This window comes from Coptis chinensis, chromosome 6 (genome assembly GCF_015680905.1).
Source record: "Coptis chinensis isolate HL-2020 chromosome 6, ASM1568090v1, whole genome shotgun sequence".
NCBI lineage: Eukaryota > Viridiplantae > Streptophyta > Magnoliopsida > Ranunculales > Ranunculaceae > Coptis > Coptis chinensis.
This window is the reverse complement of record NC_141461.1, coordinates 74,533,973-74,558,515: the sequence shown is the minus strand read 5'-3', so window position 1 is coordinate 74,558,515 and position 24,543 is coordinate 74,533,973. Positions and strand designations below refer to the sequence as shown.

General features: G+C 35.7%; 1 protein-coding gene and 1 long non-coding RNA gene across 13 annotated transcripts; both read left to right on the top strand.

The window, feature by feature from the left end:
• The first annotated feature begins 6,090 nt into the window (after nucleotides 1–6,090).
• LOC147494434 (uncharacterized) lies at nucleotides 6,091–11,388 on the top strand. The gene is made up of 3 exons (XR_015198213.1): nucleotides 6,091–6,194; nucleotides 6,856–6,925; nucleotides 11,219–11,388. It is a non-coding gene; the product is annotated as an uncharacterized LOC147494434 (long non-coding RNA).
• A 2,954-nt stretch (nucleotides 11,389–14,342) lies between these two features.
• LOC147494433 (auxin response factor 5-like) lies at nucleotides 14,343–23,392 on the top strand. Of its 12 annotated transcripts, XM_086568799.1 has the most exons (11): nucleotides 14,343–14,512; nucleotides 14,594–14,694; nucleotides 19,245–20,362; nucleotides 20,459–20,513; nucleotides 20,681–20,833; nucleotides 21,257–21,385; nucleotides 21,521–21,622; nucleotides 21,866–22,035; nucleotides 22,154–22,554; nucleotides 22,673–22,770; nucleotides 22,994–23,392. In XM_086568799.1, coding segments are annotated over exons 3-7 (357 nt in total). In that variant the 5' UTR covers nucleotides 14,343–14,512; nucleotides 14,594–14,694; nucleotides 19,245–20,360; the 3' UTR covers nucleotides 21,539–21,622; nucleotides 21,866–22,035; nucleotides 22,154–22,554; nucleotides 22,673–22,770; nucleotides 22,994–23,392. The 12 variants fall into 12 exon arrangements, 3 of the variants coding, with proteins under 3 accessions (XP_086424925.1, XP_086424924.1, XP_086424926.1); XM_086568798.1 differs by having other exon boundaries at nucleotides 21,521–22,035; XR_015199806.1 differs by lacking the exons at nucleotides 21,257–21,385; nucleotides 21,521–21,622 and having other exon boundaries at nucleotides 14,346–14,512; nucleotides 20,681–20,838.
• Nucleotides 23,393–24,543: the final 1,151 nt, after the last annotated feature.

Sequence of the window (24,543 nt, the reverse complement as noted above, 5' to 3'; positions counted from 1 at the left end):
AGATTTGAGAAGTTGCTACTTCTCTATCTGTCCAAATTGCTTCTTTGCCATTTGAGAAATATTTTATTTTTGTTCTAACTTTTGATAGGAGATTCCGTTTTCAAATCAGTTTGATAATTCATGCCCTTGATCAATTGTAATCATTCTACCTTTATTGTACACCATGAAAAATTATCATTGAAGTAGAAAATTGCTTAGCCTACAGTTCTCAATTTTCCTTTTTGATCGATGCCCAACAAATGATATTCTAGCTGTCAACATTTAAACAAAGTCTATGCAGTTTGTTCATATATGTTTGCTTAAGTGATGGAAGAAATGACCACTTGATATATCCATGAAAGTGTCTCTTAAGTTTTCACCGATTACGTTTATATTTAGTAATGGTATTTGATAAGTGAATGGAATATTATGTTTGAAATCTTTTCTAGGTCCAATGTACAGTCCAGACATAGTATATATAGATTTAACCGCATCACTATTGCAAGTACTGGATGGATGATGTCCACTTCAAGCCAAGTCATTGACTTAGGGTTTCCACATATCTTTGGTTGGCAGTGTGTGTAATGATTGTTGCTAGCTTCTTACCCTGCATGTGTACATGAAGGTTTTATTTTTCTTTTACAATATATGCCTTTGGGTTTGAGGTGTTATAATAGTAATCTATTTATGTTTCATACTATGATTGTTGCAATGAACATCCTACCTATTCAACTTATCTGGTATAAGCATATTGATAGATGCTTTATAGGAACACTTATTTCATAATGTTATTTGTGTTTCTTATTTTCTTCCTTCTAACTTCAGCGAAATTTAATCGGGAGGGAAAAGTTAAACTGCATGAAAAGAGAACGGCCATTTCTACTGTTATAATATCTAAAATGGAAAAGGTGTATATTGCAGTGAATAGAAACGTTTAACCTGCTGGCCTGGGTACATGTCTACTTGACCAAAGAAGAAATACCGCAGGGAAACAAAAGAACACCGTTGCATAAGAGGTATTTATTTTGGAATTACATATAACTGCTCTTCTCTTCAAAACTTTGTCTTTTGAAAAGAATGTAATTATAGTTGTAAGCCTCTTCATAGTCCTTAATCTTAATTTGATGTTAGTACTTTTGTGCCCATCTTCTATCCTAAAACTATACAGTTGGGTAATTGATGGGATGCGTCACTTTTTCCAGACGAAGAATTGAAGGAGAAAGTCTACAAACTCATGGTATTTTTTTATTTTCTCCTTAGCATTTACTATTTCCATTGTCAGAAGATTTCCTTTACAATGGTAATATGCTTTTCTTTAGTTCTGGATCCCAAAACACAAGGTTTCATGTTAGAATAATTCTACACTACTAACATAGTTTTATAGTCTGATTGTATTAGTACCTATGGCCAATTGTAGGGTGTGCAGGGCAACTTGAAAGCAGACAATGATCGGGAACAATCTTCTTGGAGCAGAGAAGCAACAGGAGCTCCAGATTTAGGAAAGCAATACACTGCTAGACTCCGACGAAGAGATGGATGCATAGTTGGTCTTGGGCTGTAACACTCTCTTTTTATCCTGGTACTGTCACAACTAGGTCCGATAACTTTGGCTTTCACTGCATAAAATGGGGAATTTTTGTTCATGTTGTTTTGATTATAAGGAAATTTCATAGAAAATGGGGAATCTTTGTTGTTTTGTCAAGGGTTGTTTATAAGTACTTTGATGAATGTGGTGTTATGTTTTATGGGTTTTTTGAGCTTCAAGGAAGCTCCCATGCAACACTTTTGCACTACACCATAACACTGATTTTGCAACATATAGTAAATTTGAATGCTAACACTTATTCATCCGTTACAATGTTTGTCACGCTTATAGTTCCGTTAGAAATGTTACCAACCGTTACATATTCTCAAGGCAAATACTAGAATTATTTAGTAACAATTATGTAATATTATGTAACAGATAATCAAGTGTTACCAATTGGCCCAGAAAAATAAAAGAAAAATAAAAACAATTAAAATTGGGTGAAAATGTTTTGGGGGGAATGTTTTCATCTCGCGCTCATCTCTCGTAGACTCACACAGTCACACCCACTCAGTAGCAAAAGAGAAAACATCGGAGATAAGCAAAGAGAAAATCGCTGCCGTCGCCACCATTATTGCCCCCTGAGGTAAGTCGTCAGCTTGTTCTTCCTTTTCTATTTCCTTTTATTCATCTTCTCTTCTTCCTCCTTTTTAACAGTTAGGGGTTTTGGCTTAGGCGTTCGGTTTACAACAATCAATTGTTCAATCTGCTCAAGAAAGCTTCCTTTTTGTCCAAGGTAAAACATTTTATTTCGAGAATCCTCTATTATTTATGGTTTATCGTGTTTCCAGTTTCGAAAAAAGGAATTAGCTTTTGGGTTTAGGGTGTATGTTCATGATTATCAGATAATATGCCAACCATGGCCAAAGGTTGCATCTTTATATGTATTGTGTTTAAGTTTATCTAAATATTCTCATGTTGTATCGTGGTGTATCAATTATAAGGCTAGGAAATCTACTCATGTTGGCTTCATTCCTTTTTGATTTATAGGAACCTAATTACTATAGCAAATTTGTTAAATTTTTACTTTGATTTCAAGTTAATAGTTTATTTAGTTAACAAAATCATCGTAGGTTTTGAATTATTTACTAAAGCTTTGTTCTTGAAGTGGAGTTTTAGATTTTGAAGATGGGTGTTGCTTGGAAATGATGGGTTATGTGTGTTGATGCTTAGATCTAGTCTATTGTTACTGTTGGTCTTCATTAAAATTGATTAAGCTTGATGAAGTTGTCTTTTATGTTATCGTTTGCCCTTCTCCAAGCGATACTCCTCCATTTTATGGTGTTTCTGTTTTCACCGGGAATATCTTGGCACTTCACACGTGAAATCCTGAAACCACAAGTGTTCAATAGAAGAGCGGGCAATACCGGGTATTATTGTTTTATCATCATTATGAGTTTCCAAGTTTACACTTTAAGCAACTATGGATGTTTGTATATGTCTAGGGTTATGAATTTTTAGTTACATTTCATAGACTCATATTAGACGTTAAAATATTTGGGTGAAAAATTTATGTTGATTCTATGGCCATGCCATTTCGAATGTATTTTCTATTTGGTTATGGGCTGACTTATTTAGACTTACTTGCAATATCATATAATGAAATTGTTGTCCCCTTAATTATCTTGTATTGTTATTATTGTTCAGTAGGAAGCTTTATTTGGGTGGGTGGACTATCTCTGACGATACCTTGAAAAAGCAATCAAAGCATATCAAATTAGAGAACTCTATTAAGCCACAAGCAAATTAGAGAAAATGTGTAAGTAGATGTCTTGGTCATAGTGTATGGATTCAATATATAGCCTCAACATCATGAAGTTTTTCTTTCACGTGAAGAAGCATAACCGTTGGATCTTGCAACCGGGGAAAAGGGGGTGAGGGGTATCCCTATTTTCTTAAAAATGGAAGGTTATCTCTAATTGCAACCAATAGTGGGGAGACAAGGAGTCATCCCTAACTAACCCTTTATATGCCTTTCGGTAGGAATAGTGCAACCTTAACCTGAGCGTTATATTACAGGTCTCTAGTTCAATTGAGTTTGATGGAGCTTCAAAAGGAAATCATGGGCTATCAGGTGCATGAGTTGACATACGAGCCGATGATGGAAGTTTGGTACACTCCAACACATTTTATGCTTTCCATTTGACTATGTTAATTGTTATTAAATACCTTGAAAAACTTTGCTTTCTAATCCTTCTATTGTAAAAATTTGTTGAGTCCATGAAGGTGTGGGCATGCGACCAATAATGTTGCTGAATATCGAGCTATCATTTTAGGATTGAGGCACGTGCTGAAAAAAGGGTTTACTCAAATTTGTGTGCAAGGCAACTCTAAACTTGTCCGTATGCAAAGTGTCTTTTACTTATAGTATTGGTCTTTGTTATGTTAGACAACCTTAGTTCATATTACATGTTTTTGTAGCAAGTTATTGTTTTATAATGGGCTGAATGATTGTATTTTTTTTTCTCTGTTTTCATTTTTAACTAAGGATGAATTATGGAGAAGGTACAGGGTTTATGGAAAACCAAGAATGACAACTTGGCTCTCCTATGCATGCCGGTTAAGGAGCTTGTGGATAACTTTGTTTCTTTCAAAATCAGTCACATTTTGAGGGTATGATATATTATGTCCATATTATACTCACACTTGTTTTAATTTGTGCTATGCTTTGCTAAGTCACTAATTGTGGTTTTGCATGGCTTGAAACATATCTATTCTATATTGCTATAGTAGCCTATGATATAATGTCTTGATGTGATAAATTGAGTCCACTATCATGTATCAATATCTGTGTAAATTGCTAAGCTAAAGTCATCATTTTAAGTTGTGTCCGATCCTTCTTTTGAATCTTTTCCATACCCCACTATACTTGATTAAGCATGTTACAAATTGTAAGTTTTTCCTAAGCATTTATCCTTGCAGAAGCTACGCCATAAGGTTGGTTTGAGCAATAGCTCGATTGTTGACAAAATTCGGACAACTATCTACTCATAATTAGGAATTGCTTTTACAAATGTCTAGATTATTATATTTGGGATGTGTTTGACTAATAAGAAGAAAGGGAAATCTTAACCGTGCTATTGCCTCTTACTTAGCCCAAAAAACAACAGTTAACTTCTTCTGATGGCAACCCACTGCCTAAGGTCTTTTGCTTTGAGGTTCATTTACAATCTAGAAAACTCTGAGGGATCTTAACTGTTGTTACCCTCGATGCCACCTCTGGGGGCACAACTTATCTTAACAAGAGGAAGCTCACCATTTTTTCAATAGAGGGGATTTTCAGTAAAAATAAAGGGAAAGAAAAGGAAGCAAAAAGAGGAAGGGTCTCAATTTAAAATGGGAAGTCTACTACCCATTCTTTTTGCTGGAAGACTATGTACAAAGGGCGACACCCATTTTTTGTGATATCATTCCATCTCCATGTATTCCACTACTCAAAGGCAAGTTGATTAAAATGGGAAGTCTAGTATGTCTCTTTCAATTAAGTGATTGTGGGTAATTTACTTAACTAAAGTTTGGATTATGAATAGATGTTCTTGTCGATTCAATTACTACCCCTTTATTATTTTTAAGTAGTAGAACATTGGATGGAAATTCTTAACAGAGGTTTATCATTTCTTGAGGGAGCTAATTTGATATATGTTGTGGTTAACTTTGAATCAAGATTTTGATATGGAGTGTTGTTCCTTCTCTTTTACATACATGTATGACATTAGATTATTTCTTAATTAAAGTAACAAGGAATACTGATTCTGGTGGGAAGGGGGACATTATTCATCTACTCGACGTACTACCAAATAGCAAATAAGATGGTTTTGATTAAATGATTAAGGTTTGTTTAGCTAATTGAAGAGTGTGTACCCAAAAAAAAAAGTGTGTACGTATACCTTATGTCTGTCCTTATGTTAATTATTTGCTTGGACTTATTAAATTGTTCTTGCACCTTCACTAACACATATAGATTTAGAATAATCTTCACTACATAGCATTGAAAGTACTCACACTTAACTTGGAGTCATCCTTGCTGAAATTTGGAGTACATATTCCATTTCTTTTGAATATCTTATACTTGAACTAACTATATTGGATCTGCTTAATCTTGAGGTGTTTAGTTGGTTGGCACATTCAAGTAAACACAAACATGATTGAGTTCTATGATATGGAAGAAAGGCTACGATCAAAGGAGTTCACACCCAAGGAAATCTGATCGAGTCAAGCTTGTTGGTACTGATAAGACCCAACTCGTATAATATATGCCAATACGAAAGTAAGTGGTCAAACTTATTTTATAGCTATCTAAATATTTAGTTTAGATTTAATTTAATTTTGAAATGTTTACATTCTTGTTCTGTCATTAACCTAGACTGAATTATTAACTAATCGGCTATAGTGTTTCTTAGTGGGGTTCAAATACTATCAATATCCAGAGTAGTTTCAGTATAAATGTACAAAGCGTAATTTTATTGTGGTTCCTGCCCATCTTGTATAGCCTCGGGTATGTTTTGATTTTTTTTTTATGAAATTGAGTGGTGTTAGATTTTTTGTATGCTACCTGTTTGTGAGCTACTGATTGGGGATTTGATGTTTTGGTGTTTAAGGAGCAAGCCTTTGCAGATATGGGATAAAGAAGGTATGTGGATTACTATCAATTTCTTTGATCGGTCCTTTTTACGTCTTTCTTTCATTACCTGTCATTGCAGTATGTAGTTCACTAGTTCATACCTGGATCAAGACCTGAGAAAATTGTTTGGCTTCTTTGAGATGCCAAGAAGAAACCTATTGCAAGTTAGGGGTGATGACATTTGGTCACATCATCACAAATATCCGAAAAAATTGAACCTAGAATTCTATCTCTAGAATTATCATCTCCATCTCCATCTAATGAATCTTCTAAGGTTTGTACAATTAATTTCTACTGCAATAGAATGATAATGCATGTATTGTAGGAAGGAAAACGATCATGTACTTTATCTTTCATTGGGTTGTAAGGAAATATGCTCTATCGTTATTTGTTTTATATGGACACACTTTGGGAAAGTGGCTCCTTACCTTAAAGTAACTAGAAAAGATCATGTAGATGATGCTTGTTCATTTCCATTTTGTTATATTTGATGGTTAAGAGGGGCATACTTTATTGTTGAATCTAGCATGGATGTTATCAAAATCATACCAAGTTGATTTTGAGTAGCCTAGTGCAGCCTTCTAATTAGGTTTCGTCCTGTTATCACCCATGATAATTAAGTTTCAAGGTGTCCTTTAAATATATTGTACACTCTTGTTATTTCCTACAGGTAAAGCGACCATTGCAAAGTACTACCAGTTCAATAAACTTAGAAATTCTTCACTATCCCATTCATCAAGGTACTCTTCAATCCCTTTATTTTGATTATTTTTTATTTGACTTGAATTTTGTAATTTGTTTAGCTTGATTTGTCCTTAGTAACTTCACTTGCTATTTACAATTAGGTGAACTATTCTTATACTGAAAACATTTCAATCATGTTATACATAGGATGACAACATTTTCATTAATGAAACTTAACAACTGGCGGTGGTACTTATTTGGATAGTGTTGAATTGCCTTACATCTATTGTGCTTATTTTATTAAGGGTTGTTTCTCACTATTGCCCTCAGATTCAGATTGTTTCCTTGTGCCATCTATTGTGCTGATTTTATTGGATTTTTCCATTCATTTTGCTTACCTACAAAGTTTAGGAAGTCATATGGAGGGTTCTATATGAATTAGAACTTTGATAGTTTGTCGGGTCATTAACACTTGAATAGCACACCACTCAACTTTCATAGTTTAATCTTTATTAACGCTTGCCCACCTTTGAAACTACTATTTTTGTCACACCCCTTAATGAAAAAACATTATTTGTTCCCGACTCTTCGATCTCCGAGGTGTGACGACTCTCCACTCCCAAAACCCATAAACAGTTTTAAAATATGGATAATTAAAACCAATAAAAATTTTAACTTAAACAATGTCATCATCTTCATTACCAAAACAATTTACAAATAAAAATGCAAATAATCTTATCTCAACTGAAAATCTATATCACCTCAAGGGAAAACAAAACTTATCCCGAGATGCAACGCTTAACGCAAAACCACAAGCAAAGAACCGATCTTCTTCAACACTAAACCTGTCAAGACTTATCAACTATGTTCATTTATCGAACACACCCGATAAGCAAACATGCAATCGGGTCAGCATTATAAACAATGCTTTGGTGTGAGTAGTCCTAAAATACAACATATAATATACATATATATACACAATCCATAATGCTAGCTTAGTTCCTCCACCGAGGTCTTTAACTTTCAACGACTAATACAACATTCTTAAGTACAATAATCTAGGCAGGTAGTTCCTCCACTGAGGCGCCTTAACTTCCCACTAACCACACAACAAACTATACTCATAATAAATAAGGCATGTAGTTCCTCCATCGAGGCGCCTTAGGTTCTAACTAAACTATAACCAAACAAACATATTATATACGTACCTCATTTCATGCTCAATCACAGAGTGGGTCGTCTCTGCCCAAGTAATTAGTTTGACCCACCCTTCTGCAAAACCATATATAATCATCTATCTACATATACATCATTAACAAACCTATTACCATAATTATATTAATTAAGGTTTTCAAGGCGGTCCCTAAAATCACGCCAGATCTATGTCTTTACCTAGTTTCGGCTACCACAATCGCTACCCAACGCTTAACATGTACATCCACATGCCTCCCTTTACATAATGAGCCACTCGCGGCGTGAACCACCCCGAGCGGGATGCCGCGACACCGTAAATCCTCACACGGAAGCCAAATCTATGTAAACCGCCACTATTCGCATAAAATATTAAGCGATCATCGTTCTATTTTGCGTAACGGAATAATCAAGCCACTATTCGGGTTCGCCGGGGGGGGCAAGGCCATTCGGATTAACTCAAACGCCGTAGTGGTCCCCAAGGCCATTCAGATTAATCAAACGCCGTAAGGGCCAATCACATGAGTTGTGGTAGTCAGGGTTCTAGGATTTTCGTTATGTAATTTATTCAGGTGTCATAATGCGTTAATGACTCATAAACATTCCACTATATCACGCGGTCAATTACCTTATTGCACTAAGCCATAATATTTAGAAACATCTCAATTATATCTCATAACCACTTTCATTCTTTCACGTGCTAATATATTATTAGACTACACCACATTTCGTGGGCAAATATTCACCGATACTATATTAGCATCTCACATATAAAATAATGGAGTGTATATACATTTCTCCAAGATATTGCATTAATATAACTATCCCAAAGATATTATATCATGTCACAATGCTTCAACGATCGCATACATCTTTATTATAACGATTAGGAATATAATGTCTCCTAACATCTCAATATCGCCACGTGTCAAAATACACAACATCAATGTCAAATCTTTCTTAGATAATGACAACCAAATATATACTTAGCTTCCACAACATTTTATTATTATATGTGTCCATATAATATACACATAAACGAAGACAAATAACAAAATAATACCCACAATCAAAGCCCAATATAAATATGCTTTACACACTACTCACGTCAAATCTAAATTAGATAATGACCAACCAAGTTATATAATATCGACAATATTTTATTACTATATTTATCCATATAATCAAATATGTGAAAAATTGGAAAAGTCAACATTCCCAGTCAACGGTCAATAGTCAAAGTCAACGGTCAACGGTCAAAGGTCACCACATCATGGTCAAGGTCAAACTCAACATGTCATGGTCAAAGTCAAAGTCAACATGCCATGGTCAAAGGTCAAAGTCAACCGTCAAAGTCAACGGTCGATGGTCAAAGTCAACATGTCATGGTCAAAGTCAAACTATCGTTTCCATATTCGACAGGTTCATGGTCATAGCCATGGTTCATGGCTAAGGGCAAAGGTGCATGGTTCATGGCTCATGGCTAAGGTCATAGGTCGGACCCAACTGGCCAAAACCAAACCTTAAAACCAAAAGTCTAAAATTGAAGGACCCATTTAGATCTAATTTACGCCCCATGGATCCGCCCCAAGCAATATTATAAATTGGCCCAAAACAGTTAAGTGATCGCCCAAAGGAAACTAATTAAACGGGTCCAACACACAAATGGTTCGCCCATCAATTTAATGGAATCGGTCCACAAATTAAAACAAAACGGGCCCAAATAGCTAATAGAATTTTGGCCCATACAACTAAAACAAACCGGCCCAAAACTTAAACCGACCGGTGCCCAAGCCCAAGGGCAACAGTGCTTCTTCCTCACCCATTCTCTCCTCCACCACCACCAAAACCGACCACCACTCCTCCACACAACCACCCAATCCAACCTAGCGATTTTTATGTGGGTGAAAAAACCCCACGACTTTAACTCACCAAGCAACCCCGATTTCCAATAAACAAATCACTTCCAAATTCTTAGATCTAAAATCGCGACCGCCATTAATGGCTTCTCTCCGAAAGCTCCAATCGACAGCCCCAACCATCCCCACTACCACCATACATCAAACACCAACCCACAATACCACAAAACGGTTCAAACACGTAAAATAAATACACAAAAATCAAAGTCCTCGGTTCCACAAGAACGCCATGGTTGAACCGCGGAAAGCTTCACAGCCACCCCCAAGCTCTCCACAAAGACCACACACACGACCCCCATCATCATCAAACCCAAACCAAATAAAACCAAACCTAAGAATGTAGCTCTTAACCACCGGGTTCCACCGCCATTCAGGTCCTTGAAGTTTCAAGCAACGCCAAACTCCCCACTACCACCGAAGCAGTTCAACATACATCCACAACCCATTAAACTCTAACATCACAAGATATATAACAAAAAACAGAGTTTAAACAAGACCATCGTGACGATTTGTCCCTCGCGGGTTTGGCGACGCCATTGACGTCTGGTCGAGGTTCAACAGCCTTCCAAGTACAAACTCTAAACATATCGACATAACTAAAAATTATATAAACACCGGTCGGAAACACTCAACGGTAAAAAAATACGTAAATACTAAACCTAATTTAAAAAATCATAGTTTTAGTAGTGGTGAGAGATAAAATCTACTCACCGGGTATGAACAAACTCCTCTTAATTTCTCCGAAGTCCGAGCCGCCAAGGGCTCCACCCTCCGAAATCCAAATTTTCATCTCTGCCTCCATTTTCATTATTCTATTATACTCAACCCTATTTTCTAGAAAAATGTGTTTATATACTTGGGTCCAAACCCAAGCCCCATTAACCGACTTCGGGCCCAAAACCAGCCCACATATCCCGAAGTCCGTCCCATTTAATTTTGAAAATAAATAATTTAATTAATTAAATATAAAAATACGTATTTTAAAATACGGGCGTTACAATTTTCATTAGACACGTCTGTCCACCCTTGTTCACATTAGAACTAACTTCACAAATCTACCTTAGACACCATACACCATAGAAATGTATTGATCAGACTATTGGTACCACTATTTTGTTTGTTGAATCTGATTCATCACCTTGTTTTTGTGAATCTAACTTAGACAAATTTTACTTATTATTATGTATGGATCCCTTTGATTTTCTTATTTTCCTTTTGGTGTCATTGGTCTGGGTGCAGGTGTCAATTACTTTCATAATTGCTAGAGGAAGAACGATATAAGAAATCAAATGTTTCGTTTCAGAGCTATTATAACTTATTCTATCCGTGTAAAGACTTAATGAATTTACTATTGTTATTAAATACTTGGATATATCATCTCATCGTTGAATAAAGCGTAATTAGAGTTATGACTTGTATGAATGAATTATGGAATATGTTTGGTTTTAAGTACTTATTTTCTTTCTTGCTATTGTACCCAAGTGCCTTTTTAGACTTTTAATGGGATGGACGGGTGGTGTAAATGTGTAATATATGAGAGATGTATGATAGAACTATAGAAGAAAAAAGAGCTCCAAATGATTTGGACCAAAATTTTAATTATTATTATTTTTTTCATATGGTTCTAGATTTAGTAACGGTTACATATCCGTTAGAAATGGATAAATGCCAATTTGCAGATAGATAGAATAACGGAATAGCAAGCGTGACAAAGGGGTAATTGCCAACCCTTTCATCTGTTAGGAACAAAATTAATAACCGTTACTAATAAATTTGTAACGGTTGATATGTGTTGTTGAAATTAATTTTAGTAACAGTTTCTAACCGTTAGTAATTTACCTAACGGATATTAAGCGTTACTAATATCCGTTACTAATATTTGTCACGCTTTTGTGTCAACGCAAGATAACCGTTACTAATATTTTTTGTAACGGATGAGTATCCGTTACTAATCGGCTGATATAGTGTAGTGTTGGTTGTTCTTGAAGCTCCTTTTGTTTACTTGTAGTTGTTTTTTAGCTGTGCAAACTACAAAAATCTATTCTCTTTTGTGAACATTGATTTTTTAAAATGGTGGTTTTGTTCAATTTGTTTGTACAGATTGTTAGCAAATATATGACAGAAGCTCGAGCTCTCATTGCAACCTATGACCCGAGAGAGATCATTTATGCTCTCGATCTTCTTGATGCAACCCTCGCGCTGTCTCCCCGATTTGAAGATGCTCTCGAGTTCAAAACACGATCACTTCTCTATCTATATGACGATTCAAGGAAGTTGCTAACTTGCTTCAAGATTATATACCCAGCTTGGCATGGAGATTGCTCTTCATCTGACCATGCACGCGTAATAGTGGTGTTCTCACCTTCAAGGATGCCATGTTCTACTACAGTTAGCAAGAAAATGATACAATTGATTACTATTTCACGGTTGCTGATCATGCCCATCATTGGGAATGAGTCGTCAGCTACTTGTATTAGGAGGGCAACAAGAGATCTCTGAAGAGTTTTCCGTTTCTAAGGAACAGTTTCTTTGTTTGTGATTTGTTGTACTGTATTAAGGTTATCCAGTTCATTATTTTTTGTGTACTATATAGTCATCCAGTACTAGGGCGAACTACTTTGAAGATGAAAATCTTGTACGGGATGTACTTATAGTTATTGAAATGCTTTTATTATATATTGAAATGCTGAAGTATTCACTTAAATTTTGTCGACTATCTTCTCATCAAGTTAGACAAGGTACTTTCTTTGCCTAGCGTATCTTGAGCTTTTTTCTTTGTAAACATATTCAGTCAGACAAATTATGTTTACACTTTTCGGTAAATTTTGTTTGACATTGCGTGCAGAGCACGTGCATCTTGCTAGTTAATATATAATAGTTCTGCATATTTACAAATATTTTTCAGAATAATTAATAAAACAACACCCGTTCGTAGATAATCTTTGAATATTTCACATAGTGAGTCATGCATAATTTAAAGAATAATTAATGGAAAATCGAGAACTGAATAATAATCTTCGATGATCACACATAGTAAATTAAGCATAATTTACTTTTTATGTCAAGTTTGCAAGGACACTATAGATGGATCAGTAGAAGTTGGCATTACACACCACATTGGATAATTAAAAGGAAATCGGAAACTGGATTCAAATACATAACTGAGCTCAAAGAGTAATTAACGGAAAATCTGAAACTTTATGCAAATACAATAAACTAAACTCACAAAGTAATTAACTAGAAATCGAAAATTGGGTGCAATTGCATTAAACTAACGTCAGATAATAACTAACGGAAAATTAGAAATTGGATGCAAATCCTTGAAAAAAATTTAACGGAAAATCGAAAACGGTATGCAAATATATCAGACAAACCTCATATAATAATTAATGGGAAACCGGAAATTGGATGCAAATGCATTGAACTAAACTCAAAAAATAATTAACAGGAAATCAAAAACCGAATGCAACTGCATTGAACTAACCTCATAGAATAATTGGTGAGAAATTGGAAACTGAATGCAAATGTATTGAATTAATCTCAAATAATAATTAACGGAAATCAGAAACCGGATATAATTGCATCAAACTAACCTCAAAGCATAAATAATCAGAAACTAGATGTATATATATATGAGCTAACCTTAAAGAGTTATTAACGGGAAATCGGAAACTGGATCCAAATGCAATGAACTAATCTCAAAGACTAATTAACGAAACATTGAAAAATAGATGAAACTGCATTGAACTAACCTAAATGAATAATTAATGAGAAATTATAAATTTGATGTAATTGTATTGAACTAACATCAGAAAATAATTAACGGGAAATCAGAAACTTGATGCAAATGCATTGAACTAACCTTAAAGAATAATTAACAGAAAACCAAAAACTAGATGCAACTGCATTAAACTAAAATTAGAGATTAACTAATGAAAAATCATAAATTGGATGCAAATGCATTGAAATAACCTTAAAAAATAGTTAACTCGAAATCAAAAGTCGGATATAACTGCATCGCACTGACCTCAAAGCATAAATGTCTGCTTTTTTAGCCTTCTCACATGAGTAATTACGGGTAATTAGAAACCAAAAACGAAAATAAGTTTATAAAAACAGACTCTTACATGTATGCAAACTGTATATAAATTATAAACTACATTACACCATAACAAGGATTTTCTAACAATTGCAATTTCACGTTTGTAACACATATATATCCGTTAGTAAATTAATAACGGTTAGTATTCCATTACAAAGCTACTTAACTGTTACTGAATTATTGGGATTAATTTGTGACATTTATCGAGATATTAACTAACGGATATTCAACTGTGACCAATGCTAAAATGAAATAGTGAAAGTGAGACTAATTAACAAAAAAAAACAAAAGAAAATGGCGAAAGTTTAAGTGGGATTATTCCACCTCGCGCTCATCAGCTCAAGTGGTCAACATATCCATGAAAAGAGTAAGCAAAAGGGGGAAAAGGGCTGAAGTGTTGGCGCTGCCGCCTCTGCCAACATCCAGATAAGGTATTTCTTCTTCCTTTTCTTCTCTATCTTTCTCAAGAATTCATGACTGATGATAATTTGTTTACTGGTCGATCTTGTAAGGTTTTTCAAGCTAGTTGCTTTGATACCCAAAGGACGAACCTTTATTCATTATTCCAACGCAAAATCGCCCGATCTAGAGGAGAAAGTTTGCTTTAAGCAAGGTAACAAGTAATTTGGGTTTTCACTAAGCGTAAAAGTGTGCTATCTGTTCATTTTCATTAGATATTTGTTGTGGTTGTTTAACTTAAATTTCGGTTATTTATTATAAGTTGAGACATTGTTAACCTCGAATTAGTTTATTTGATAATTGTTATTGTGCTTTTCAATGTTTGATTTTCTGGTTTTAATGGTAGGATTAGTTTTCCATGAGGTGACTCCAGTGTTTTAAAAAACGCTAGGCGGTAGTCGGGCGGTAGGGTAGCGCCTAGTGCCTAGGCCTTCTAGACTGTGCCTAAACGGGCTAGGCGCTAGGCAGTTTTATTTAGTTAATTAAATATTTAAATATATATGTATATATAAAAATGAAGAAATGGAGCCAATTATAAACTTAAAAGTGAACTCAAAAGTCAACAATAATCGTGAATCGTCCCAACAAGTCATGCATCAGTGCATCACACAAATATCAAGGAAAATATGTGGTGAATATATCAAGAAAGTATGTAACTGTTGAAATAAACAAAAGAAAAAAGCAAACAAAGAAAATTTCTATTGTCATCTTCTTCCCACATCTTGCTTTCAACTGCTTCGCCCCCCACCCTTTTCAACAAACATCAATATATCATAGCAAGGCTTTTCTCTCTAGTTGATTGTTACTTGCATCTCCATCTCCCATTTTCCTTTTACCATATCTTTGAATCACAAGAGTTTACTCATCTTCCACACTTGCTAACACATCAGCCTAAGGTAAGAAAATCAAATCACAATCAAATAAACTCGCTTACTCACAAGTAAATTAAGATTCACAACCAGCACAACTAAGAAAATGGGTTGAATTGAAAGGTTAAGAGGAAAGCTTGAATTGAATTAAAAGGTTAAGAGGAAAGTTCGAGAAAATGGGTGTTTAATCGCGGGTCTGATTTCGTCTCTCCTGTTTTTTGACTTTTTTCCAATTCTTCCTTATTTTGCCGTCCAGCCCCGCCTAGACCGCCTAGCCCGATTAATCAGCTGCCTGGACCCTTCTAATCGGACCCCCGATTTATCTACTGATTACACACCAAAACAGTTTGGCTTGACACCGCCTAGGCTGTTTTTTAGAACACTGGGTGACTCGTGGTTTATTCTTCCATTCATGTTTATTAGATAATGAAGATGCTAGGTGTCCTTGGACTAAGGCCACCTGTTCAAATATTTTGGTAAGTTTGGAATAATGAACAACATCTTACAGTTGATAGGTATGCAATGATTATTGCTCAACCCTCTAAATTGTTTTTGTAAATGCCAAGACATGGTACACCTACCTTGTCCTACATAGCTGAAATCTGCAGTGCCAAATGGGGACTGTATCATATTCTTCAAACATTTATATCATGAAAGAAAAAGTCAGAAAACAATAAGATGGAACTAACAAACGTGAAACTACATACTATGAAATTATTGTGTTTATTTGCAATGACATTATGATCATGGATTCAGTTATGTATTTCTCCTTCGTATATTCTTGATTGTCATTTCGTTTCTTTAAGTTTTAATTGGACCGAACCTTTTTTAAGTTTTAACCTTGGAGTGATATTCATTCACTCCGTGCATTCGAGGACATTTCAATGTCCCAAAACTATACAAGTGTACATAGTACTGTAGCCTAGGATGGTGCATGGAAGAACTGTGACAAGTCTGCCACTGGCCTCATCTTCTAGCTCTATGGTAAAGATACATTTAATCATAATTTTTGAGTCTCACACAGAATCTTGACTATGAAATTCAGTGACTTAGCTTAAAAGCTTCATGTTTGAGAGTCGAAAGGAAAATTTTATGATGGGTGTATTAGTGAAGTCCCTATCTATTTATTTTTCCATTTCCAACATAACGAGGACATACCTTTTCTCAATAATTTTGTTTACATCTAAAGTTATTAATTTTCATACGCGTTCTGTGGTTATCAGTTACTGGTGGAGGTTTAATTCGAACTCTTGTCCAATTATTAGCGACAGCTTGGTAACCTCTGCAATCCCTTCCTTTGCGTCTAACTTGGTCCTTTAACATCCTTTAATGGTAAGCCTGGTAAATTCTATTGTTCTTGAACCATTCTTCAAACTCGGTCCTTTAAGATCTGGGCAGTTAAATCGCTACTCGGTCGCTACTCGGCGGAGGTGCGAGTAGCGAGTAGGTCTACTCGGTCGGGGATTAATCGGGATTACTCGGGCGATTTTTAAACCGCTACTACTGGTCGCTATTCTCGGTCACTACTCGGTGGGGGGCGAGTAGCTTAGTAGGTCTACTCGGTCGGGGATTAATCGGGATTACTCGAGATGTCTTAATTTTTATGTTTATATGTAGCATGTACATTGATTTGGGCAATGTGGCATACAACATGGTACAAAATTTTTGCTATCAATATGCTATATAAATGTTGACATTGTCCATAGTTATTTGACCACTAAAGTTTCAGTCAATATCATTGTTTTTTCAATCTTTTCTTTTCTTTAACTTGTCATAGTTACAAATGCAAAACATGGGTCGCACATTTATTTTTATTTTTTTTATATTAAGTTGTCATTAAGTATTCAAGTGGGTTCTCAAAAATTATAATACACCACATAGTGTTCAGTCAAAATACACCACATAGTGTTCACTGAACATATTTTGTGAAGATTATCGGGGAAAAAAAAATCGACGTTTTGCATTTGTAAAGAGAGTGGAGAGTGGGCGAGTGGCAGACTGGAGAGGAGAAGAGAAGGAAAAAAAAAACGTAGAGAAGAAGAGACTGGAGAGAGTGAGAGACAGAGAGAAAAAGAAAAAAAGAAAGTGGAGAAAGTGGAGAAAAAGAAAAAAACGTACCTGGAATTGGAGCTTGTTTTCACGGCTGGAATTGGAGAGAGGCTGGAATTGGAGCTTGTTTTCGCGGTTGGAGAAAATCCCTAACTTGATTTCGCGGTTAGAAAAAAGAAAAATCTCGGTTTTCTTTTATATACCGATTTATGGTGAGTAACTCGCCCGATTCCGATTCGTCATCAATTGGCAACTCGGCCGATTACTCGGTGATTTTTGGACCCCGATCACTTATGGGGAGTAATTGGTTGGTCGGGTCGGCTAGGTACCGAGTAGCGATTCTCACCGAGTACTCGCTGAGTACTCGCCGATTTAATAGCACAGTTTAAGATCCAACTCTTTGAACATAGGCTTTGGATTTAACCTGACGAAACTCATCTTGTCAATGACCCACTTCTGATTGATAGCAAATTTTCCATTCACTACCTCGTATATTATTTTCTCCTCATTTCCTAGTAGTCCGCTAGTGAACCTCACTAGAGTCCCCCATCTTTTCCCATCTACACTTCCTCTCCATCATCCAAGAAAAGTTCTCCATTGGCATTACCATTGCTACAATGCTACTGCCACCAAGAGATGAAAAGCTGTCTATTGTGTTGCCTACTTCTCCTTGCATAGCTAGAATATTACCTTCACGAACATGCACGTTTATGGAATCTGGAGGAGCATCTAGTTTTACGTAACTTCCTCGCTAACTATGAAAAATTGAATAGATTAAACCAATTCCCTACTGTAACAGAGACAGAGCCTTCATCTTGTTTAAGTACAGGGAACACCAGTGTCAATAAACCCAATGATAGAACTCACTTGGACAACCGGCTTACCAAATGAGGATTCCCAAGTGTTTATCTAGTAGCTCATGCCCAAGTATCCAAGCAATGTGGGACTATTATTCCCAACAACCAGTACTCCTTTACCGATAAGAAACTGTGAGCTAATGTCATAGGTCTGAACGTTTTCAGGAAATGAGAAGAAAAGGGGTCGTGCAATTGAAATTCCTTTAGTGTCGCATGCACTAGCGTATAGAAGTAGGGGAGTAGCCTATATCAGAGTCCAAGCGACTTCTTTGAGCAACAGAATCCCATAGATAGAGGCATAGAGCTCTTGGCGATTTTTATACTTGTCATAATGGTCTCTGGCCATTTGGCGAAGGGATAAAAGGCCCCAATCTGCATTGAAACCAATGTTTTAAAATGCGAAAACGTGAGGGGAGGCATTTGACTAGCCCATGACGCAAGGCGTAAGCCTCAAGCAAGCGTATGACATTTTCTTAATTCTATTTTTTTTTTTATTTCATTAAACGTTCTAAGTCGAACAAATTAAAGTGAACAAACAAAAATCAATAAAGTGAAGTAAACTTTGTGATACATCATTATATATAACAATTTATTCATAAACTTACTATTTATGTAGAGTTTCATATCATTAAGAGTTAACAATTATACTCCATTTTGCAACACAAGTTACTTGTATCTATATAGACTTTTAAAGCCTTTAATTAGATGGTACTTTAATGGGCAAATACTAGAGTTTCCAGAGAAAATTAGCGCCAAAGAGAGAAGTCGTCGCTGCCTTCTCCACTGGAATAAAGCTTAACTGTAGATCATCCACCATCCACAAACTATATATTCCTAAAGCATGCTTGTTTCTCTCTCTTTCTATGATCTTTGTAATTTATTGCTGATTTTCTATTGGTGTATTACATCTCTAATGGTGCTTGATTTAGGAACTAGGAAGAGTATAAACTCTGAGCTTTGGCATGCCTGTGCTGGTCCACTTGTTTCCTTGCCTCAAGTTGGCAGCCTTGTGTACTACTTTCCTCAAGGGCACAGTGAGCAGATGAGTAATGGAAAATATTATGAATTTAAAATTGCAAGCTCCCTTTTTTGCAATAGCCCTTTTTTCTCAGAATCTCATAAAGGTAATGGGTAGATAATTCCGATTTACTGATTCATCATCAGTCTTTAAAGAAGTTGAAGAAAACATTTTAATCATCAACTGTACGTGCCACTAACATTTGTCGTTATCATCATCAGCATCTACTTCTTACCCTAACTTAATAGAGTAAAACACACTCTTTGGGCATCTTAATGAAGAATGTATATTATGTGCATCTTGTGATCTTGTTAAAACTTCAGTCATGTACTCGATGCATTTGATGTTTTCTGATGGTGAAAAACTTAGAAATGGCGTATATGAAGTGCTTGACTGATAGAGTTCTGTGGACTATAGTCATTTCTGTCCAGGCTTGAGGGGAACCAAAAAATTGTTCAATGGACACTGTATCTCATATTTCTGTATAACCTAGACAGTAGAGGGAGAATTGCTAGACTAGTAGACTAGTATGCAATCTGAAAGTTTATATGGCCTCAAGGCTCTAAAAATGTGTCTACTCATCCTATCCAGCAAATATACTAAAAAGGTCGAAGTATAAAATGTAGATGGAGGTTTTTTTTGTGGAAGTGTATAAATACATGATTCATAGATTGCATCATAGACATTGTGATGATCGATTAGACTTAATCTCTTTCAAATGCAAGTCATGTAAGGGACTACCTCCAGTGAGAAACTAATAGTTTCTACCTCTGTCTGCATTTTAGATAACAAAACCTCATGATTACTTAATTTGCATATCAAATGTACAAAATTTTTGTGCTATATGGGCCTTTGTACTTTTTGTGACTTTAATTACACATACTTGAAAGTATGTTGAAGCCATATATTTGTTATCATGTGGCTCTACAGGTGGCAGTTTCAACTAAAAGGATTGCTGCATCACATATTCCTAACTACCCAAATCTTCCATCTCAGTTAATGTGCCAGGTTCACAACGTTGCACTACATGTATGTGCTAGCACTCATCTTCCTTCGTGTGTAGAGTAGAAAGTGAGGGTGGTGGTTGTTTTCTTAAGCCACTCATATCAATTGATTTTGTTACAGGCTGAGAAAGACAGATGAAATCTATGCTCAAATGACTCTTCAACCAGTAAATTCTGTAAGCTTAATCACTGCTACATTCTGCTGGAAACTTCCTTGCATAATATAATGCAGATTTATTTTGTGTTGCTAGAATATCTCTATAAGAAAACCAGTTCCCCGAACTTGAATTGTCGAAATATTTTGAAACTATTTATCTACTAATAAGTTATTTTACTTTTTCAGGAGAATGATGTATTCCCAGTTCCAGATTTTGGAGTAAAGCAAAGCAAGCATCCCAAAGAGTTCTTCTGCAAAACACTAACAGCAAGTGACACAAGCACACATGGTGGTTTCTCAGTGCTCCGTAGGGCAGCGGAGAAGTTATTCCCACAGTTGGTGAGGTTCATACTCTGCTTCAAAATAAACCTATTCGAAGTCTTTTATTGCTCATCTAAGGTCACTCCATAATTAAAAAGGTGGGGGAGTGTTCCGTACCTAGGTATGACGAAAACGTTTAAGCATGCGACACGTGAATTTTGTTTTATGTAATTATGTCTCTGCCTCTAGTATCTTTATACATGTTGAACATACAAGGGGTCTGAGTCTAAACTACTTCAACTTTGTGTGAAGATTGACTGGAAGTACCTAACTTGTGGCACATTCTTTTATTTGTCTGAGTCATCTACTTTTACTTATGTAGTTCATTAAGTTAGCTAGTGTAAATTATGTGTCTGATTTCATTTTGCTTAGTTACACACTTACAACCAATTTCAGATTAGTTTTATCTATTATCCTTGTGTTCATTATCTTGCTGGCCAGTACTCCAACAGGTTCATTCAAACAATTACCTATGCCCCGTGTGAAAGAGAGAGGAACTTAACCTCCCATGAGGCCATCCTAGTATCCATGGGGACATATATAAGTGGATCTTTAATAGTGTTGGCACTTGTAAGTGGATCCTTTTTTAGGGGATTGTTGAATTTATGTTTGCTTTATGTGCTGATCATTTAGATGTGGTATTCATTTTGTTGGCGTTAATGTGTTTGAATGCGGTTGATAAATTACCTTTTTGTGGTTGGACAGTTTCGACATTGTTCTTAGGTGAGTTAACTATGGATGTGTGTTCATTTCTTGGCGAGACTGTTTATTAGATGCAATAAAGATCTTAGTTATATGATTTTTTAGGTGAGTTAACTTGAATGATTTTTTTTCTTTTAGAAAAACATTATAAGTATCTTCGCCATTGCTACTTGAGATGGATGTTTTCCTTTTCATTTATAAGTTGTTTAGTTATCAACTTTTTTACCATTAATTGGTTCGTGTTAACATTTTTTATGTAAGTGGTCAATTGGATTTTGCCGTTTACTTGCATAAACTTCTTTCTCATTTTGTGGTGGTACTGGACTGGTGCTGCGGGTACTGCTGCAGCTGCAGCTTCCAGGTGCTGCTGCTAGCTAGTGCATGAGTGTGTGCAGGTGGTGATGTGAGTGTGCTGCTAGCTAGTGTGTGAGTGTGTGCGCTAGTGTGTGCATGTGGTAATGTGAGTGTACTGCTAGCTGGGTGTGTGTGTGTGTGTATGTGAGTGTGTGTAAGTGGTGGTGAGTGTTTTTTTTTTTGTTTCATTTATTGAAATTTGGTTTATGGTTCAAATGCCTAGAGAATAGGTGGCTGAGTCATTTCTCGACTTAACTAGTATGCTGGCAATTTGGTTTGAAGGGTTGGGCCAATTAATACAGAATGAAGGAAAGGAAAGTTATGACCCGCAGAAACTTGGTTAGTGTGTGAGTGTGGTGGTGTTGTTGCTGCTGGGTGGAGTGTGTGCTGGGTGCTGCTGCTGCTGGTGTTGCTGCTGGTGCCTGCTGCTGCCATGGATCTGCTGGTGCCTGCTGCTGCTGCTGCTGCTGCTACCTGCTGGTGTCGCTGCTGCCATGGACCTGCTGGTGCTTGCTGGTGTTGCTACTACTGGTGTCGCTGCTGGTGCCCTTGGTGTTTAGTTCTTCTGTGAAGGGCTAAGTATCAAAAGCCTTTGGTACTTAAGTCACGATGGCCTTACTGTTTCTGGCAACCGTTTCCGCAGAGTACGCGATGTGGATCTGAAGCATGGTTTCGCCTTTATTGTAAGTGTTTTTGCTCTCTCTCTCTCTCGTAGTTGTGTTTCAAGCATCTCTAAGCAGAACATTACGCAGCTATAAGCTTCTTCTCATATGTTTCTCTTTGTTCTTACCTTTTATGTAGAAGAATTTAGTGATCCGCACGATGCTAATGATGCAAGATATAGTTTAAATGGTTGGCAATTTGATGGAAGTCGCATGGTGGTGGAATTCGCCGAAGGGGTAAACCTTCTTAACTTTGGATCGTACTATTTATTTTAATGTCCAAATTTTAACCATTGAACTGTTATCGATTAGTTATTTTTCTTAGAGGTAATGAATAACATATTTTGTTCAGGGAAATCCTTAAGCTCGCATGGGTTGTTGCACAACCATTTATCGTTGAGCAAATACCACTAAATAAACTAGAGGCAAATGAATTTGAAATATTCTTGGTTTCCTGTAGTGGATTTATGAGCACAGGTGGACTTGTTTATCCAATGGGCATAGGAGCTGAACGCCATGTAAGCCAAGCAGAGTTTATGGAGCTTCAAAAAAGTGAACGGAGACACATACTCTTTACTGAGCAAGAAGCAAGCTCAAAAAAATGCTGCCATGGTTGCTTGGTCCACGCTTCAAGAACACATGTAAATTTATGCAGCGGAGTCATTAATGTAGCTCTGTTATTGTTTTTTTGTTTTAGTTATAATTTTTTGTCAATGAAAATTGATAAACACGTACTTTAACAAAAAGTTTGGTTTTTGCTTATTTGTTTAGTGTTGATAGATGGGTGTAATGAGTGGCTTTGGTTGGCGTGAGCATTTAGAATATTTTGTTGTGTGGATGAATGGAAGGAATTTAATTATTAGAGTTTGTTAAAGTTATAGATGAATAGAACTTAAGTGATACATTGTGGAGTAAAAAAAGGTGGAGGTATAGGTACCAGTACAGGTGGCCCACATATAAAAGGGTTAGAGAAATCAATTTTTTTTTTATACAATGAAAATTTATTAGTAACGGATACGGAATCGTTAGCAATAGATTTTTTTTATACAATGAAAATTTGTTAGTAATGGATGCGGAACCGTGAGCAATATCCGTTACTGATAAAGGATAAACAAATTTGGTAACTGTTACTAATAAATTCTAATGGTTATGTATCTGTTACTAAAATTAATTTTAGTGACATTTTATAACTGTTAGTAAATTTTGTAACGGATAATAAGTGTTATAGATATCCGTTACTAATATTTGTCACGTTTTTATGTCAATGCAAGATAACCGTTATTAATATTTTTTGTAACGGATGTATATCCGTTACAAATAAGCTGTTATGGTGAAGTGCTATCATATCGAACTAACCTATAAACTGGATGCAGATGTATTGAACTAACCTCAAAGAGTAATTAATGAGAGATTGAAACCTGGATGCAAATGCAATGAACTAATCTCAAATACTAATTAATGAAACATTGAAAACTGGATGCAACTGTACTGAATTAACCTTAATGAATAACTAACGGGAAATTATAAGGTGGATGCAATTGCACTGAACTAACCTCAAATAATAATTAACGGAAATCGAAAACTTGATGTAACTGCATTAAACTAACCTCAAAGAATAATTAATGAGAATTTGAAAACTGGATGCAATGTACTACATTAAACTAACATCAAAGAATAATTAATGGAAAATCAGAAACTTGATGCGAATCCATTGAACTAATAACCCTAAAACATATTTGCATTATATATAGGGGGAATAAATGCATCGACAAATATAGTTTTGTATTTTAAGTAGTGTTTATCATAATTCTTTTATTGTGATTGAGAATGTCTTGCTATTCAAGTAGCTTCAATATTATCTTCGCCACATTGGGCATTCTCACAAAACTTCAATCAAACTTTTATTGTTAAACCTAACAATAAAAAGAAGTCGACGAGTTTTATCAAGATTTGATGCTTCCTTTTTATAGAGAGTGGTGCAAGAAATTTAAATGAGTAATTAATATAATT

Coding starts and splice junctions, on each gene's coding strand:
- LOC147494433 (XM_086568799.1), top strand. Junction 20,514..20,680: donor CTCTTCAACCAGTAAATTCT/GTAAGCTTAATC, acceptor TTACTTTTTCAG/GAGAATGATGTATTCCCAGT. Junction 20,834..21,256: donor AGAAGTTATTCCCACAGTTG/GTGAGGTTCATA, acceptor CTTGCTGGCCAG/TACTCCAACAGGTTCATTCA.